The sequence below is a fragment of the Dromiciops gliroides genome, chromosome 4 (assembly GCF_019393635.1).
Source record: "Dromiciops gliroides isolate mDroGli1 chromosome 4, mDroGli1.pri, whole genome shotgun sequence".
NCBI lineage: Eukaryota > Metazoa > Chordata > Mammalia > Microbiotheria > Microbiotheriidae > Dromiciops > Dromiciops gliroides.
The window spans coordinates 207,762,594-207,783,136 of NC_057864.1; the positions used below are offsets into that span (position 1 = coordinate 207,762,594).

Sequence of the window (20,543 nt, forward strand, 5' to 3'; positions counted from 1 at the left end):
AAGAATGTGAAAAATAGCATGCCCAAGTCTGTTCCATCAATATCAGTTCTTTCTCTGGAGATGGATAGTATGTTTCATCAATATTCCTTTGGAATTGACTTGGATCATTGTATTGCTGATAATAGTCAAGTCATTCACAGTTCTTCATCAAACAATATTGCTGTCTCTGTGTAGAGTATTCTCTTGGTTCTGCGCACTTCCCACTACATCATTTCATACATGTCTTTCCAAGGTTTTTTGAAGCTCTTATTTTTTCAAATAATTTCTATAGTATTGGGATTAATTGTTCTTTAAAAGTTTGGTAGAAATTCACTTGTCAATCTATCTGGTCCCACAGATTTTTTCAACTCATTCAATTTCTCCTTCAAAAACCCAGATGCTTGGGGCAGCTAGGTGGCACAGTGGATAAAATACCAGCCCTGGATTCAGGAGGACCTGAGTTCAAATTTTACCTCAGACATTTGACACTAACTGTGTGACTCTGGGCAAGTCAATTAATCCTCACTGCCCCACAAATAAATAAATAAATAAACAAACAGACAGACAGATAGATAGATAGATAAATAAATAAAAATAGGTGCCTCCCCTTTTGAAAATAATAAAATACTTTTATAATTAAAAAAAAACCCAGATGCTATACCACTTGGTGTATACATGTTAAATATTGATATGACTTCATTGTCCATGGTACACCTCAACAAAATATAGTTTCCCTCCCCATCTCCCCCAACTATATCTATTTTGCCTCTGTTCTGTCTGAAATCATAATTGCTACCCCTGCTTTCCTTGCTCCAGATGAAGCAAAAGAGATACCACTCCAACTCTTTATATTCACCACGTGTGTATAACTCTGCCGCAAATGTGTTCATATTTATAGTTATGACTGTCTATATCTCTCCATGCTATTTTTCATCTACTCATCCTTCCCATTCTGACCCCTGACCCTCTCCTTTCCCACAACTGCCTTACCTATGATCACTGCCTTCCCCAATATCCCCTCCCCCATATCAGTACCATCCCCCCTCCATTATCATCATCCGTATCTGAACTTCCCTATAGAGTAAGATAGATTTCTATATCAAATTGAGTGTATTTGTTGTTCCCTTTGTGCCAACTTTGATGAGAGTAAGGTTTAATCTTTTCCCATGTCCCCTATCTTTCCCTCCATTACAACAATTTATTCATCTATTTATCTATCTATTTATTCATTCATTTATTTATTCATTCATTCATTCACTTGTTTATTTATCTATTTATTTATTTGTTTGTTCATTCATTCATTTATTTATTCATCTATTTAGCCATTCATTCATTTATTTAGCCATTCATTCATTAATTTGATCATTCACTTATTAATTCATTCATTCGTTTGTTTGTTTTTATATGCGTCTTTGTGTACATGTGTGTGTTCACCCTATTCAATCTCTCCCTTCCTACTTCTTCTAAGCAGTTTTGTTTTAGCCATTTATTTCCTATGGTGTTATATCATCAGCGTCACTATGATCACACCCTCTGTCTATATATACTCTTTCTAATAATTCTTATATTACATTTTTTAGACTTATCAATATCATACCATAAATATTGCCTTATGACCACAAGCTCTTTATATATGCTCCTAATTGCATTAAAATTACTTTTACAATAAAGTTATTAAGAATTAAAAGTATTATTTTATCATACAGAAATAGAAATAGTGTAACCTTATTAAATTTCTTACAGTTTTTCTTTCTTGTTTCTTCTTTACCTTTTTATGTTTCGCTTGAATCTTGTATGTTTCACTTAAACCTTATATTTGGAAGTCAAATTTCCTACTCAATTCTGGCATTTTAATAAAAAAATGCTTTAAATTTCTCTATTTTTTTAAATATCCATTTTTCCCCTGAAAGATCGTATTCAATTTTTCTGGGTATGTAATTCTTGGTTGTAAACCTAACTCCTTTGCCTTCTGGTATATTATATTCCAAGCCCAGTGATTCTTCAATGTGGAAGCTGCCAAACCCTGTGTTATTATGACTGTAGCTCCATGGAATATGAATTATTCCTTTTGGGTTACTTGTAATACCTTTTCTTTGATCTGTGAGTTTTGAAATTTGGCTATGATGTTCCTGGGAGTTTTCATTTTGGGATCTCTTTCAGGCAGTGATTGGTGGATTATTTCAATATCCATTTTGCCCTCTGGTTCTAATATTTCAGGCAATTTTCCTTGATAATTTTTTTTCTGCATTAGTCATGTTATATGAGAAGGATCATAGCACAAAGGAAAAACCTGAAATCAGAAAACCAACAGCATCAAAAACAAAAGAAATAGTATGGTCCAATCAGCATCCATGTCCCATAGTTCCTTTTTTTCCCCTGGATTTGGAGAGCCTTTTCCATCATGAGTCCTTTGGAACATTCTTGTTCTATTGGATTGGTGAGAAGAATCTAATCTATCACAGTTGGTCCATACATAGTGTTGATGATACTGTGTATAATGTTCTTCTGGTTCTGCTCATCTCACTCATCATCAGTTCATGCAAGTCCTTCCAGGTTTCCCTGAACTCCACCTGCTTATCATTTCTTACAGCACAATAGAATTCCATTACATTCATATACCACAACTTGTTCAGCCATTCCCCAATTGATGGACATCCCCTTAATTTCCAATTCCTTGCCACCACAAAAAGAGCAGCTATAAATATTTTTGTACATGTGGGTCCTTTTCCCTTTTTTATGATCTCTTTGGGAAAAAGACCCAAGAGTGGCATTGCTGGGTCAAAGGGTATGCACAGCTTTATAGCTCTTTGGGCATAATTCCAAATTGCTCTCCTGAATGGTTGGATCAATTTACAGCTCCACCAACAATGCATTAGTGTTCCAATTTTCCCACAGCTTCTCCAACATTTATTATTTTCCTTTTTTGTCATTTTAGCCAATCTGTTTGGTGTCAGGTGGTACCTTAGAGTTGTTTTAATTTGCAGCTCTCTAATCAATAGTGATTTAGAACATTTTTTCATATGGGAATAGATAGTTTTGATTTCTTCATCAGAAAATTGCCTGTTCATATCCTCTGACCATTTCTCAATTGAGGAATGACTTGGATTCATATAAATTTGATTTAGTTCCCTATATATTTTAGAAATGAGGCCTTTATCAGAGGTACCGGCCATAAAGATTGTTTCCGAGCTTTCTGCCTCCCTTCTAATTTTGGATGTATTGCTTCTGTCTGTACAAAACCTTTTTAATTTAATGTAATCAGAACCATCCATTTTGCATTTCATAATATTCTTTATCTCTTATTTGGTTATAAACTGTTCTTCTTTACAAAGATCTGAAAGGCAGACTTTTCCTTCGTCTCCTAATTTACCTATGGTATCACCTCTTATGTCTAAATCATGTACCCATTTTGACCTTATTTTAGTATAAGGTGTAAGATGTTGGTCTATGACTAATTTCTGCCATGCTATCTTCCAGTTTTCCCAGCAGTTTTTGTCAAATACTGAATTTCTACCCCGGAAGCTGGAGTCTTTGGGTTTATCAAACAGTACATTGCTAATGTCATTTACTACTGTGTCTCCTGTGCCTAGCCTATTCCATTGGTCCTACACTCTATTTCTTAGCCAATATCAGATAGTTTTGATGACTGTCATGATATAGTAGAGCTTCATATTTGGTACAGCTAACCTACCTTCCTGTGCATTTTTTTTTTTAATTTTTTCCCTTGATATTCTTGACTTTTTGTTTTTCCAGATGAATTTTGTTATTATTTTTTCTAGCTCTATAAAATAATTTTTAGGTAGTCTGATTGGTATGGCATTGAATAAGTACATTAATTTAGGTACAATTGTCATTTTTATTATATTAGCTCAGCCTATCCATGAGCAATTGATATCTTTCCAATTTTTGAGATCTGATTTGATTTGTTTGAAAAGTGTTTGGTAATTGTGTTCATAGAGTTCCTGGGTTTGTCTTGGCAAGTAGACTTCCAAGTATTTTATATTATCTACTGTTACTTTAAATGGAATTTCTCTTTCTATCTCTTGCTGTTGGACTTTGTTGGTCATATATATAAATGCTGATGATTTATGTGGATTTATTTTATATCCTGCTACTTTGCTAAAGTTGTTAATTGTTTCAAGTAATTTTTGAGTTGATTCTCTAGGATTCTCTAAGTATACCATCATATCATCTGCAAAAAGTGATAGTTTTGTTTCCTCCTTGCCTATTCTAATTCCTTTAATTCCTTTTTCTTCTCTGATTGCTAAGGCTAACATTTCTAGTACAATATTAAATAATAGAGGTGATAATGGACATCCCTGTTTCACCCCTGATCTTATTGGGAAGGCCTCTAACTTATCTCCATTACATATAATGCTTGCTGATGGTTTTAGGTGGATACTGCTTATTATTTGAAGGAAAGCTCCACCTATTCCTAAGCTCTCTAGTGTTTTTATTAGGAATGGGTGCTGTATTTTATTAAAAGCTTTCTCTTCATCTATTGAGATAATAATATGATTTTGGTTAGTTTTCTTATTGATATGGTTGATTATGTTGATAGTTTTCCTAATATTGAACCAGCCCTGCATTCCTGGTATAAATCCCACCTGGTCATAGTGTATTATCCTGGTGATCACTTGCTATAATCTCCTTGCTAATATCTTATTTAAGATTTTAGCATCAATATTCATTAGGGAAATTGGTCTATAATTTTCTTTCTCTGTTTTGGCTCTGCCTGGTTTTGGTATCACCACCATATTTTTGTCATAAAATGAATTTGGTAGAACTCCTTCTTCACCTATTTTTCCAAATAATTTGTATAATATTGGAATTGATTGTTCTTTAAATGTTTGGTAGAATTCACCTGTACGCCCATCTGGCCCTGGGGATTTTTTCTTAGGGAGTTTATTAATGGCTTGTTCAATTTATTTTTCTAATATAGGCTTATTTAAGGATTTTATTTCCTCTTCAGTTAACCTGGGGAGTTTGTATTTTTGTAAATATTTATCCATTTCATTTAGATTCCTATTAAATTTATTGGCATATAGTTGGGCAAAATAGTTCCTAATTATTGCTTTAATTTCTACTTCATTGGTGGTAAGATCACCCTTTTCATTTTTGATACTGGTAATTTGGTTTTCTTTCTTTTTTTTAATCAAATTAACCAGTGGTTTATCTATTTTATTGGGTTTTTTTATAGAAGCAGCTCTTCATTTTATTGATTAATTCTATAGTTTTCTTGCTTTCAATTTTATTAATTTCTCCTTTAATTTTCAGGATTTCTAATTTAGTATCTAATTGAGGATTTCTAATTTGTTCTTTTTCTAGCTTTTTAAGTTGCGTGCCCAATTCATTTATCTCCTCTTTCTCTTTTTTATTCATGTAAGCAGAGCTATAAAGAGCTATATTCATTTAGAGCTATAAAATGTCCCCTAAGCACTGCTTTGGCTGCATCCCATAAATTTTGATATGTTGTCTCATTATTGTCATTCTCTTGGATAAAGTTATTGATTGTTTCTATGATTTGTTGTTTGACCCACTCATTCTTTAGAATGAAATTATTTAGTTTCCAATTGATTTTCAGTCTACCTTTCCATGGCTCTTTATTACATGTAACTTTTATTGCATCATGATCTGAGAAGGATGCATTTACTATTTCTGCCTTTCTACATTTGACTATGATGTTTTTGTACCCTGATACATAGTCAATTTTGGAAAATGTGCCATGTACTACTGAGAAAAAGGTATATTCTTTTCTATCCCCATTCAGTTTTCTCCAGACATCTATCATGTCTAACTTTTCTAGTATTCTATTCACCTCTTTCACTTCTTTCTTATTTATTTTGTGGCTAGATTTATCTAATTCTGAGAGGGGAAGATTCAGATCCCCCACTAGTATAGTGTTACTGTCTATTTCCTCTTGTAACTCATTTAACTTCTCCTCTAAGAATTTGGATGCTATACCACTTGGTGAATACATGTTTAATATTGATATTACTTCATTATCTATAGTACCTTTTAGCAAGATGTAGTTTCCTTCCTTATCTCTTTTAATTAGATCTATTTTTGCCTTTGCTTTGTCTGAGATAGGGATTGCTACCCCTGCTTTTTTTTTACTTTAGCTGATGCATAATATATTCTGCTCCAGCCTTTTACCTTTACTCTGTGTGTATCTCTCTGCTTCAAATGTGTTTCTTGTAAACAGCATATTGTAGGATTCTGGTTTTCAATCCCCTCTGCAATTTGCTTCCGTTTTATGGCAGAGTTCATCCCATTCACATTCACAGTTAAAATTATTAACTGTTTATTTCCCTCTATCTTCTTTTCCCCTTTGTACTCTTTTTTCCCCTTCTTTCCCCCTATTCCACTTGACCAGCGTTTTGCTTCTGACCACTGCCTCTCTCAATCTGTCCTCCCTTTTATCAGCTGCCCTTCTTTTTCTTGCCCCTTTCCCCCTACTTGCCCCCTCCCTTCTATCAATACCACCCTTTTGTTTCCTTAAAGAGTGAGCTAAGTTTCTTTATACAAATGGGAGTGTATTTTATTCCCTCCCTGAACCAAGTCTGATGAGAGTAAGGTTGCAGCAATGCCCACCCCTCCCTTCTTTCCCTCTGTTTAAATGGGTTCTTTTTGTGCCTCTTCCTTTAATATAATTAACCCCATTCCACCTCTCCCTTCCTCTCCTCCCCCTAGTCTTCTTTTATTTTGTTCCTTAAGTTTCTTTATATCATCACATCAAAGTTGATTTAATAACAATACCTTTACAGAAATACAGATCCCAAGAGTTAAAAGTATTATCCTCCCTCATATGGACTTAAGCAGTTTAACATCATTGAACAACCCTTTTCTACCCCTTGTTTACTTCTATATATTTCTCTAGAGTCTTGTATTTGGAGATCAAATTTTCTGTTAATTTCTGGTCTTTTTCTCAGGAAGCCTTGGAAATCTCCTACTTCATTGAATGTCCATCTTTTCCTCTGAAAGACAATGCTCAGTTTTGCTGGGTAGTTGATCCTGGGTTGTAATCCAAACTCCTTTGCCTTCCTGTATATCATATTCCAGGCCCTGTGATCCTTTAATGTTGAAGCTGCCAGGTCCTGTGGAATCCTGACTGTGGCTCCATGGTATTTAAATGGTTTCTTTCTGGCTGCTTGGAGTATTTTCTCCTTCACCTGATAATCCTGGAGTTTGGCTACTATATTCCTTGAAGTGTTCCTTTTGGGGTCTCTTTCAAGAGGTGTTTGATGGATTCTTTCATTGATGATTTTATCCTCTGATTCTACAATTTCAGGGCAGTTCTACAAAATAATTTCCTGGAATATACTGTCCAGACTCTTTTCTTGATCTTGACTTTCAGGTAGTCCAATAATTCTCAGATTATCTCTCCTGGACCTATTTTCCAGGTCAGTTGTTTTTCCAATGAGGTATTTCACATTTTCTTCTATTTTTTTAGTCTTTTGATTCTGCTCGTCAGATTCCTGTTGTCTTATGGAGTTATCCGCTTCCATTTGCTCAATTTTAATTTTTAAGGCCTTATTTTCCACAGTAAGCTTTTGCACTTCTTTTTCTGTTTGGCCAATTTTTTCTCTCATTTGGCCAATTGTATTTTTTAAGGAATTGTTTTCCTCAGTCATTTTTTGTGCTTCTTTTTGCAGTGTAACTCTCATTTCTCTTATTTCTTTTTCCATTTTTTCTTCTACCTCTCTTATTTGATTTTTAAAAGCCTTTTTGAGCTCTTCAAAGATGGCTTTTTGGTCTTGAGACAAGATCATCTTCCCTCTTGAATCTTCACTTGTGGGCATTTTGACTAACTCATCTGTGTTTGAATTTTGGTCTTCTCTTTCACAATAGAAGTTGTCAATGGTAAGCTTCCTTTTTTGTTTCTTGCTCATGTTGTAGGCTATTTTTAAACTTATCAAGTTGAAGTCCACTCCTGGGGCACAGGGTTCATGGTTGTAAGGTTCTTACTGCTCTCAGGTGCCCCACTCTCAGCTGTGTCAAGTTACAACAGTATTGAGCTGCCACCGAGTAGAGCCTTGCTGAGGTGATCTACCAGCTAAGATGAGTGGTGCTAAGCCACACTGAGCTGAGCTTTACTGAGGTGAGCCAACCTCCCCTTTTACCCCAGGTGAGACAGACCTTTTCTGAAGTCTTCTAAATTTTCTCACGTAGCAGGATTTTGTCTCTCTTTTTGTAGGTTCTGTAGTTCCAGAATCTGTTTAGAGGCTTGGTTTAATGTTGTTTTTGAGGGAAATACGGGAAAGCTCAGGAACATTCCTAGCTTCTCTCTGCCATCTTGGCTCCACCCCTTGATAATTTCTAGAAAGATATTGTCCAGGCTTTTTTTTTTTTTTTTTGGTCATATCTTTCAGGTAGTCCAATAATTGTTATATTATCTTTCCTGGATCTATTTTCTAGATCAGTTGTTTTTTCAATGAAAAATTTTACATTCCTTTTATTTTTTTTTTTTGCTTTTCTGATTTTGTTTTACTGCATCTTGCTGTCTTATAGAGTATCTAGTTTCCATTTGTTCAATTTTAATTTTTAAAGAATTATTTTCTTCTTTTACTTTTTGTAATTCCTTTTCCATTTGGTCAAATCTGTTCCTTAGGTAATTATTTTCCTCAGTAATTTTTTTCATTTTTATATTATTATTTTGTATTTCGTTTTCACGGTTCTGCTCTATCACTTCTCATCTTTGCTCAACCTCTCTAATTCAATTTTCAAAGTCCTTTTTAAGCTCTTCCAGGAATTTATTTTGGGCCTGAGAACAAATTGTACTTCTCTTTGAAGGTTCACCTGTGGTCATTTTGTTACTGTCTTCTTCTATATTTGTGTCTTGAGATTTCCCTTTATTGAAGTAGCTGTCAATAGCCAAACTTTTTTCATTGCTGCTTTTCATTGGTTTTTTGCTCATTTTGTGTCAGCTGTACCCTGGAGGAGTGACCCTTTGATTTTCATGCCCTGTGGTGGCAACCTGTTGATGGGTTGTTATGGTAACCTGTTACTTGGTTAACAGGCCCTTGAATAGTAATTTTGTTGCAATCTGCTAAATCCCTGAGGCTGGTTTTGCTCTGGAAATAGTCTCATATTTTTATAAATTTGAATCAGTTCTCTATATATTTGAAAAATGACACCTCTTTCCAAGAAACTTACTGTAAAAAATTTTCCCCCAGTATCCTAATGGAAAAACTTAACTTGAGATAATTGTTTTTCTTTTTGTTGTTGTTGTTGTTTTTTTTTAGCATGGGAGCTGCTGAGGCTTGATGCCACTGTCATTGTTGCTCCTGATGTAGAAAAGATTTCTAGCATCAGTTCCTACCACCACCATCACCACAACCACTACCACCACTACTACTATTGTCATCACTATTATCACCATAAAACATCATCTGATTCATTTGCTTAGGGTACATTGTTATCACAAACATCTGTAGTCTCTTATATGTGGATAATTACCTATTTCAGTGCACTAGTCTTGAACCAATCAATATTTGAAGTGGTTTGGGCTGGAAGTAATGGCCTCCTGACCTCAATTCTAACTATTCATTCTTCAGGAGAAAAGCCAAGGTGGTGGAGAAGAGGCAGCAACTCAGATGAACTCTCCCAACATTCCCCTACAAAGAACTTTAAAATTATGCCTCAAATGAAATTTTTGAGTGGCATAACTAATAAAAGGTCAAGACGAGGCATTCTTCCAACCTGAGACTACTTGGGAAATCAGCAGGAGAGATCTATGTCAGCAGGGTAGGGGCCTGATTAGAGCAAAAACATATGCAGCACTAGCTGGGAGTCTTGGAGGCAGCTGCCACTGTGGTAGTGGCAGCAAGAGTTTCAGGAGCTCTCAACCCAAGTAAAGCAACTGCTTTGCCTGACAACTAACCTGAAAGACATCATAGGAAACCCTTTGCAGGCACTTGGTGTAGCTAGTACTGATTGGCAGTTCTATTGCCCATATACAGTTCTGAGTTGAAGTTCCAGGATTGAGAGGAGCACTTGTGTTTGGTCACAAGGGAGCTGGGGCCCTAGTCAAAGTTCCAAGGCAGAGAGGAACACTGTCACTTATGTCCATAGAAGAATAGAGGATGTGGTCACAGTTCTAGGACCAAAAGGAGAGATAACTCTTGTGGCAGCAGGGAAGCAAGGGCCCATTCTGGGTAAAGAGCAGAGCACAGACCAGGAGAGCAGTGACCACACCTCTTCCCATATCATATCGCTTGTAGGTCCCCCAAACTAGCTCTGAAAATAGCAGCTAAAAAAAGCCTGATGCTTCAGATAGTGCCTCCCTAATCCCAGGTGAGCAGAGTTCAACTTTAACATAAAGCATTCAAAGTCAAGAAATAAGCTGCAAAAATGAACAAACAGGGGGCAGTTAGGTGGTACAGTGGATAAAGCACTGGCCCTGTATTCAGAAGGACCTGAGTTCAAATCCGGCCTCAGACAATTGACACTTACTAGCTGTGTGACCCTGGGCAAGTCACTTAACCCTCACTGCCCCACAAAACAAAGAAACAAAAAAAGTGTTTACTAAAAACAAAACAAAAACAAAAAATGAACAAACAAAAACATAAAAAATAATTTGATGATAAAAAGTTACTATGATGGTAGAGAAGACCAAGGCATATACTCAGAAGAAGACAACAGTGTGAAAATAGCTATAAAAAAGTCTAAAAGAAAAAAATGCTAATTTGACTTTATAAACAAAATCAGGTTACTGCCCCCAATATATATATATATAATGTGATAGAGATTGGGACAGGGATCTTTTTTTTAGTACCTTTTACTATGAATTTATGCATGGGGATGATGTCTGCAAATATCTATTTTTGGATCTAACAAGAATCAAAGAAAGAGATGAATGGTAGAGGAAAAACTGGAGAAAGAAATGAGAGTGATGTAAGAAAATTACTAAAAGAGAACCAACAGCTTGGTATAAGAAGCACAAAAATACTGAAGAAAATAATAACTTAAAAGGCAGAATTGGTCAAATGGAAAAAGGTTCAAAAGTTCACTGGATAAAATCATTCCTTAAAAATTAGAATTGGGCAAATGAAAACTAATGAGGCCCTGAGATAATGATAAACAATTTTAAGAAGTCAAAAGAATGGGGAAAATACAAGAAAGTATGAAATAACTCATCAGAAAAACAACTGACTTGGAAAATGGATTGAGGAGAGATAATTTAAGAATTATTAGACTACTTTAAAACCATGATTTTTTTAAAAGAGCCTAGACATGTTTCAAGAAATTAAAAAGGAAAACTGTCCTGATTTCTTAGGTCCAGAGGCTAAACTACAAATTGGGGGAAAAAATCCGCCTATCACCTCCTGAAAGAGATTCAAAAACAAAAACTCCCAGGATTATTAAAGCCAAATCCTAGAGTTCTCAGGTCAAGGAGAAAGCATCCAGAAAAAAAACAATTCAAATATTGTAATTCCAGATTCAGGATCATACAATTTCTAGAAGGCTCCACATTAAAGGAGCAAAGGGCTTGGATCTTAACATTCTAGAAGGCAAAGGAGCAAGGATTACAACCAAGAATGACTTACCCGGGAAAACTGAGTACAATCTTTCAGGGAAATTTTTATATTTAATGAAAAAGAGGACTTTCAAGCATTCCTGATGAAAAGACCAGAATTGAATAGAAAATTTGATATCCAAGCACAAGAATCAAGAGAAGCGTAAAAGGGTAAACATGAAAGAGACATCATAAGGGGTTCAATGGAGCTAAACTGTTTACATTTCCATATAGGAAGATAATACAGGTAACTCCCTAAAGAATTTTGTCATTATTAGGGCAGTTAGAATGAGTATACATAGACAGAGGGCATGAGTGTGAGTTGATTATGTTGGAATGATCTCCAAAAAAAAAAAAAAAATGAAGGTGTGAAATAGGGAGATGCACTGTGAGAAGGAAGAGAGATGTAGAATGAGGAAAATTTTCTCATATAAAAGAGGTGTACAAGGAAGAGCTTTTATACTAGAGTAGGAAATGGAGGGATGGTAGACAGTGCTTGAACCTCACTTTCATTGGAATTGGCTCAAAGGCAAGAATATATATATGTATATGTATATGTATATATGTACATGTACATATAAGTGTATGTGTACAAATATATTTGTGAGTATATGTGTACACGTGTATGTATACATATATACACATATATACATATATACACACATATATATACATATATACATACTCAGTTGTGTATAGAAATCAATCTTACTCAATAGGAAAATAAATAGGGTAGATGATAACTGAAGGGGCATGGGTCTATAAAAGGAAGTGTGGATTAAGTAAGGCAGAGGCAAGAAGTAAACTACAGTTTTAAGGAGTGATAGGATAAAAATAAAGTGAGAAGGACAAATCAAAGGAAATGTGATAAAGGAAAATACATAGTAACGAAAGTAGATAGCAGAATGGATTATAAACTAGAATCTAACAATGTGTGGTTTAAAAGAAACTCAGATGAAACAGAAAGATACACAGAGTTAAAATAAAGGGCTGGAAAAAGAAATCATTTTGCTTCAGCTGAAGTAAAAAAGGCAGGGGTAGCAATCATGGTCTCAGACAAAGCAAAAGCAAAAACAGACCTAATTAAAAAAGATTATCCTGTTATAAGAGAAAAAATCAGAGCAATGATGAAAAACCTCAAAATAGAAAAAAAAAATCAACAGCACCAACCTATATCAGATTACCTGCTGTCTAGGGGAGGGGGGAGGGAGGGAGAAAAATCTGAAATTGTAAAGCTTGTATAAACAAAAGTTGAGAACTATCTTTACATGTAATGGAAAAAATAAATACCTTATACATAAAATAAATAAAATACTAAAAAAATAATTTAAAAAATAATTTTTAAAAAATAATTAAAAAAAAAAGATTATCAAGGCAACTACATGGTACAGTGAATAGTCCAGAATCAGAAAAACCTGAGTTCAAGAGCCTCAGACACTTAATAGGTATGTGACCCTGGGCAAGTCACTTCTCCCTATTTGCCTCAGTTTCATCATCTGTAAAATGAGCTGGAGAAGGAAATGCCAAACCACTCCAGTATCTTTGCTAAGAAAACCCTAAATGGGGTAACAGTCGGGCATGACTGAAATAATTGAACAACAGTAATCAGAAAAACTACATTTTACTAAAGGTACTATAGACAAGGAAGAAATATCAATTTTTATAACATCTTTCTCTGACAAAGACCTCATCTCTCAAACATGTAGGGAACTGATTCAAATTTATAAAAATAAAAGCCACTCCCCAGTTGAAAAATGGTCAAAGGATATGAACAGGCAGTTTTCATAAGAAGAAATCAAAGCTATCTATAGTCATGTGAAAAAATGTTCTAAATCATTAATGATTAGAGAAATGCAAACTAAAACAGTTCTGAGGCACCACCTCATACTTTTCAGAACTGACAAATGTTGGAGGGGATATAGGAAAATAGGTACACTGATGAACTAGTCCAAACTATTCTGAAAAGAATTTGGAACTATACCCAAAGGGATATAAATCTATGCAGGACCCTTCTTATCCAGTAATACCATTACTGTGTTGTACCTCAAAGAGATCAAGGAAAAAAAAAAGGATCTTATTTGTTTAAAAAAAAAAAATTCATATTGGCTCATTTTGTTGTGGCAAAGAATTGGACATTGAGGAAATGTTCATCCACTGGGGAATATCTGAATAACATGTGGCATATTATTGTGATTGAAATTTAATGTGCTATAAGAAATTATAAGAGGGATGGTTCAGAAAATCTTGGAAGGCCTATATGAACTTATACAAAATGAAGTGAGCAGAACCAGGAGAAAATTGTAAGTGGTAAGTAACATTGTGATGATAATCAACTGTGACTTAACTACTTTAATCAATACAATGATCCAAGACAATTCTGAAGGACTCATGATAAAGAAATGCTATCCACCTCCAGAGAAAGAATTGACAAATTTGAATACGAGTTGTAGCATAATTTTTCACTGTATTTTTCTTGTTTTTTCTTTTCTGATATGGCTAATATGGAAATATGTTTTGTGTGATTTCACATGTATTGTTGATACCAGATTGCTTGCCTTCTTAGTGGGTAGGGGAGATGCTGGAGGGAGGGAGAAAATTTGGAATTCAAAATTTTACAAAAATAAGAATGTTGGGGCAGCTAGGTGGCGCAGTGGATAGAGCACCGGCCCTGGAGTCAGGGGTACCTGAGTTCAAATCTGGCCTCAGACACTTAACACTTACTAGTTGTGTGACCCTGGGCAAGTCACTTAACCCCAATTGCCTCACTAAAAAAAAAAATAGAATGTTAAAAAATAAACAAATAATAAGTGTATTAAGCAGAAACATGCAAAAAAAAAAACCCTATTCAGTCTTCTGATCTGTGAGGAAACTTAATTCTTCAAAGATAAGTTGCTATCGAAGACAAGTTGTTTAGTCAGTCTGTTTACATTTATTAAGGTCCTCCTATGTGGGAATACAAAAAAAAGGCAAAAGGCAGTCTTTGCTCTCAAGAAATTCAATCTGATAGAAGAGGAAACATGAAAAAACACTATGTACAAACAAGATAGAGACAGGATAATTTTTAAATAATAATGGAGAAAAGATACTAGAATGAAGAGGGATCCAAAAAAGCTACCTATAAAAAGTGGGAACTTAGTTGGAACTTGAAAGAAGGCATATAAAGAATTGGAAAACAAAGGAATGCCCATCAATTGGAGAAAGGCTAAATAAGCTGTGGTATATTATTGCAATGGAATATTATTGTGCTATAAGAAATGACAACCAGGACAATATCAGAAAGGCTCTGGAAAGACTTGTATGAACTGATGTATAGTGAAATGAGCAAAACCAGGAGAATGTTGTGCCCAGAGACAGCAATATTGTTCAATGAAGAACTGTGAATGATTTAACTACTCTCAGCAATACCATGATCCCAAACAATCCCAAAGGACTAATGATGAAGCATACTATGCACCTCCAAAGAAAGAACTGATATTGATTGAACAAACTAAATTATACTATTTTTTTACTTTCTTTTATTTGTTTCTTTTATTCAAGTTTTCTTATATAAAATGGTTAATATGGTAATGTTTTATATAACTGCACATGTATAACACATATCTGATTGCTCACCACCTCAGGGAGAGGGGAAGGGAGGGAGGGAAAGAGGTATAGAATTTGGTACTCAAAACTTTAAATAAAAATGTTTATCATTATTTTAAAAAGAAAGAAACAAAGAAAGAAGTCAGCTAAGACAAGAGGTGGAGATGAGAAGTGAGTATCCCAAGCCTGAGAGAGAGACAGTTAAAATGCTCAGTCAGGAGATGGAGTGTCTTTATTCTAGGAATAGCTAGGATTGTGTCACTAAAGAAGGTAGGGGAGTGTAAAGTCTAAGAAGACTGGAAAGGTGGAGGGGTGGCAGATTTGAAAGGCTTTGAATGCCAAAAAGATGATTTTATATTTCATCCTGGAGGTGATAAGGAGTCTTTGGAATTTATTGATAAAGGGGTGGGAGGTGACATGATCAGATCTTTTTATTAGGAAGATCGATTTGACATTGGAAAATGGACTGGAATAGAGACTTGTGTCAGACAGACAATTAGTAGGCTATTATAATAATCAGGTCTGAGGAATAATAGTACCCTCATTTCAAATATGAATTTAAGAGTTCATATCTCTTGCTCCTTGCTAATCATGCTGGTACCTCTCTGTTAAGAATATATATCTTCCCTAAATATAAAAGACCTTTTAAATTTATCATGGAGACTCAGTATTAACACTTCTATTTTTCCCTCCCTCAAAAATTTTCCATCCCTGGAAAGCTAACACCATCATCATATATCATTTTTTGTTTTGCTTCTTATATTAAATAGCTAATAGTATTCTTTATACTTCCAGAATTCTGGACATTTGGGGTTTGCAGTTTTTAACAGCGATTTGTTGTGGATATTGATTGCCACCAGCATTTCTCCTTACATTGCAATGAGCAGTATGCACGATTACAAAGTAAGAAAACGTTATTTAAACATTAACTAATTTTATTCTGAGAGGATAGATTTTTTATACACATCAATTTTCTTCTTAAACAATATGTAAATGTTTATATACATAGTACCTAGTTCAGTTCTCTTATGTATGTCACAGTGTGTAATTGTTTAAAACAAGATCCTGAGTTCTATTTGTTGAGTAGATGCTTAGTTACTCCTTGAGAATTTTGGTACTTGCTGAAGTACACTGTATCTACCAGACTCTTTGAACATTGTTAGATCATTATTATAATATATAATTTTTATGTAACTGCATTTAGAAATATCTTATTAAACTTCAGACTCCAAAACCACTTTGTACCTCTTCTTTCTTTTTTAATTAGATAAAAGCTCATTCCCAACTGAGGATTTCAGGACTCTACTCATCTGCATATTGGTGTGGGCAGGCCCTGGTAGATGTCCCAGTGTGCTTTTTGATTTTCCTTTTAACACTTATATTTATGTATATTTTAAACTTCAGAATAATACCAGATTTTTTGTGTGGCCCCAACATCATATTTGCTAAGGTAAGTATTTTTAAAAATACAGAAAAATATATAATTAATGTCTATAATTGAAGCAAAATAATAATATAAAAATGTTCAACAGTTTTTACTATTATCTAAGTGAAAACTACAAAATGCTCATGATATCAAGTTTATTTTGGAATTTTACAAGCTGACATTTTCCAGAATAAAATTTGTCTCTTTATGTTTAATATCAATTTCTACCTATTACAGATCCTGTCAGGCATTGGTTATGCAGCATCTATTACCTCTTTCATGTATATAATTTCATTCATCTTTCGAAAGGGAAAAAAAAATAGCAACCTTTGGTTTCTTTGCTTCTTTACTGTAAGTACACATAAATAATGAATTCATTTTAAAAAGGACTTTATATCAATCTGTGTTGTCACTTTTGTCTTCAAAATGACTTGTAGATCAAAATAATATTACAGAAATGCATTGTATTGTTGTTAGATCATTACACCGAATCATAGAATGACTGAATTTCATTCTCACATTGAATTTCAAATGATTTAAGTTCTCCAGATAGCCATAAATTCCCAAAGTACGTTCCCATTATTCTCACTTCAGTTCTACCATAGAAAGAGAACAAAAGAATGTGAGACTAATCATTTGGCAGGATCCTGGCTCCAATTACTACAAGCTTGTAGAAGTCTCCCATAATTAACACTGTGTTTTGAGGAGTAAGAGATGAGGTGGGGTAGTGGGGAGGAGACGGCTCAATGGGGACCTGGAAAGATTTGATCTGAGTGAGGTCTTTACTAATCCTTGTAAAGCTGGAAGAGGGCCATGCCTGAACAGCAAAAATAGTAGCTGGAGAAGAGAGTGAGACAAAATCCATGATTATCAAAGTTAGATAATCTTTCCCCCAGTCACCAGGTGGGGTTTCAATCAAGATTTATAAGTGAACCAGTGGCTAGAGCAGCAGGTCCCCAGTCAAGAAAACGAGTTCAAATGTGACTGTGTATACTTACTAGCTAAATGTTGTTCTTGGGCAAGTCACTTAACTTGTTTGTCTCAGTTTCCTCAACTGTAAGATGGAGATAATAACAATAGCTACTTCACAGGGTTGTTGTGAGGATTGAATGAGGTAAAATTGGTAAAAATGAGGTAAAATTGGTGCTAAGTGTTTGGCACATAGTAGTACCATATAAATGCTTACTTCCTTTCCCTCAAATATCTTTGGTCTGGGATCAGAAGAAAAGCTGCTTGCCCGATCTCTGTTGAGAGGGAGGGAAACCTTTGTCATATACTCTCTACCAGACAATATACACATGGAGTGTATGGGGTTTTCAGGGAGGACAAATACCTCTGGTGTGAGGGCTTTCAGGGCTGCTTATCCACCTTTGGTGTCCACCTGTCACCCAACTCTCACCTGTGGCTCCAAGATGCTGTAGCATGTGCAGTGACCACATCTCTATAAACCATCCTGGCAGATGGGCTAAACCAGGTTAAGGGTAACCAATAGGCCTATGATTTATAGATGAGTTAGGGGAATGTCTATTCTAAGCGTATGAAGATTTCTCAGCAGAATGGGAGCAGGAGAACAATTAGTTCCAATGGCCATGAAAGTTCCAAAGTTCCAAAGGCCATGAAAGACATCAAAGATGCCAAGGTCAACCACTGCATCCTGAGCCATTGCCAATAAGCCTGAATTTTGTCTTGCCATTGGACTTTGATGACTCTGGAAGAAAGAATGAGGTTGACAATTTTGTGCAACTCTGCCTCACTTAAATACAATTCATGAACAAGTCAAAATAACATCCCACGATGTCATTGTTCCTCTTTGAAAAAGAAGGACAAATAACAACAACTTAAACAAAAGGCCTTTGCAAATAACAATGAATAAAACAGCAATTGGAAATTTGCTGTAGAAGTCATTACAAACAGAACACGCAAAAAAATTGAACTCTTCAGCTGGGGATGAACATAATATCTCAGCCAAAACCTGGAAAGAGAGAATGATCTCACCTAGGGGAAATCCTCTCTCAGCATTCTCTAGAATGTCAGACCCTGAAGGTCAAAGGTCATTTATGGGGCCAGTTCCAAAGACTCTCCCTAAGGGAGAAAAAACAAATAAGGCACCTTGAGAAGATCTAGCCTGGAAATGTTTTACAGAAGCATTTCCGTTTAACCAAAAGTTTGCCTTAACTATAAAGAAGTCTGAGGTTATCTAGAAATACCTATGATTAGAAATAAAAGGAAAGAGACCAACTTCTGCTTAAATGTTAGGCACTTTTCCAACTAGAGACTAAGAGCAATTTTTATGAATTTATAAATTTTTGTTAAACTAAATTTTCTCAAGCAACAGAAGAGCTGACCACATGGATGTTATGGAATTTTTTGCCCTTAGTTTTAAAATAAATCAATTATTGTAATTGTTTTAATATATGAAATGGAAGATAATCTTATAGGAAGGGAAATAGCAGGGAGACAGATGGTAAGAGAAGCCTCCTGTAGGAGGTAGATTTGAGGTTTGAAGGAAGCCAGGAAAATTAGTAATCAGAAGTATAGAAGATCACTTTAGGCATCGGAATATCTGTTGAAAAGTCACTGATTTGGAGATGAAGTGTCATGTGAGAGTAGCAGCAAACAGGATGTTGTTGGATTGTACAGGGGAGTAAAGTATAAAAATACCACAAAGGTAAGGAGGCACTCTGTAAAGGGTTTTACATTTCCAAGAAAGGATCGTTATTTAATTCTAGAAGTCATAGGGAAATAGTGGAGTTTATTGAGTAGACAGATGACTTGGTCAAACCAGTGCTTTAGCAAGATCACTTTGGCAGCTTAATGGAGGATTGGCAGAGGAGTAGGCAGAGATCTGAGAGAGGGAGACCAATTATAAACCTATTTCAATAGTTAAGGAGAGAAGTGATAAGAACCTGTGGAAGGAGCCGACTAGACAAGTCTACTGAAAGTCATATATATGACATGTGAATGTGATAACAACATTTGACAACATATTAGAAATGTGGGATGGAGGCAGCTAGGTGGTGCAGTGGATAAAGCACTGGCCTTGGATTCAGGAGGACCTGAGTTCAAATCCAACCTCAGACACTTGACATTTACTATCTGTGTGACCTTAGGCAAGTCACTTAACCCTCATTGCCCCATAAAACGTAAAAAAAAAAAAAAAAAAAAAGAAATGTGGGATGAATACAAAGGAGACATCAATGATGACTCTAAGGCTGTGAGCCTGGATGGTGGTGCCTTTAATACTAATAATAAAGTAAGATAAAAGGAGGGTTGAGGCAGGGAGGAAGATAATTAGTTCTGTTTTAGCCATGTTGAGTTTGAGGACTATAGGACATCTAGTTTGAGATGATATGGGACTAGAGCTCAAAAGAGATAGTAGGGGTGAATCCAGGAACCCTCTGAAAAGATATGATACTTGAATCCATTAGAATTAATAAAATCATCAAGCAAGAATTATAGAGAAAGAAAAGAAGGCCCACAACAAAGCTTTGACAGACACATTTAGTTATGATGGCCTAGAGGAAAATCTAACAAAAGAGACTAAGGAAAGCTTGGGCAGATGGGAGAATGTAGAGAGGGCAATGTCATGAAATCAGAGGGTAGAAAGTTTTCAGGAAGAGGTGATCAACAGTATCAGAGACAGCATAGAAGTCAAGAAGAATGAGATTAAGGGTATACCATAGTATGTCCAGCCATTATCCAGTTGATGTATACACACTCTGTTACTAGTACTTTGCTATAACAAAAAATTGTTGTGATAAATATTTTTTGTGCTTATGGGTCTTTTCCTTCTTTCTTTGATCTCTTTGAGGCATATATCTGTGTAGCTATGGTATTGTTGGGTCTACGAGCATAGTTTAATGGTTTGGGGGTATAGTTTATTGACTTTGGGTGTATGGTTCCAAAATGTATCCCAGAATGCTTGGATAAAGTCCTTTAAAAAGGAAATTTTCTGCAGAGATACTGTCCCAGTTGATAGTTTAACCTTTTAATTCTGACTGCATATATTTTATTTGTGCAAAAAACTTTTCAATTTTA

General features: G+C 35.2%; 1 protein-coding gene across 3 annotated transcripts in view; it reads left to right on the forward strand.

Moving 5' to 3' along the window:
* Window positions 1-20,543, forward strand: part of LOC122726418 (ATP-binding cassette sub-family A member 9-like) — a 126,184-nt gene that overhangs the window by 63,498 nt on the left and 42,143 nt on the right. For all 3 annotated transcript variants that reach the window (XM_043964109.1, XM_043964110.1, XM_043964111.1), the window contains 3 exons: window positions 15,875-15,982; window positions 16,347-16,529; window positions 16,743-16,856. In XM_043964109.1, coding sequence (XP_043820044.1) covers window positions 15,875-15,982; window positions 16,347-16,529; window positions 16,743-16,856 — 405 coding nt within the window. The remainder of the gene's footprint in view (window positions 1-15,874; window positions 15,983-16,346; window positions 16,530-16,742; window positions 16,857-20,543) is intronic.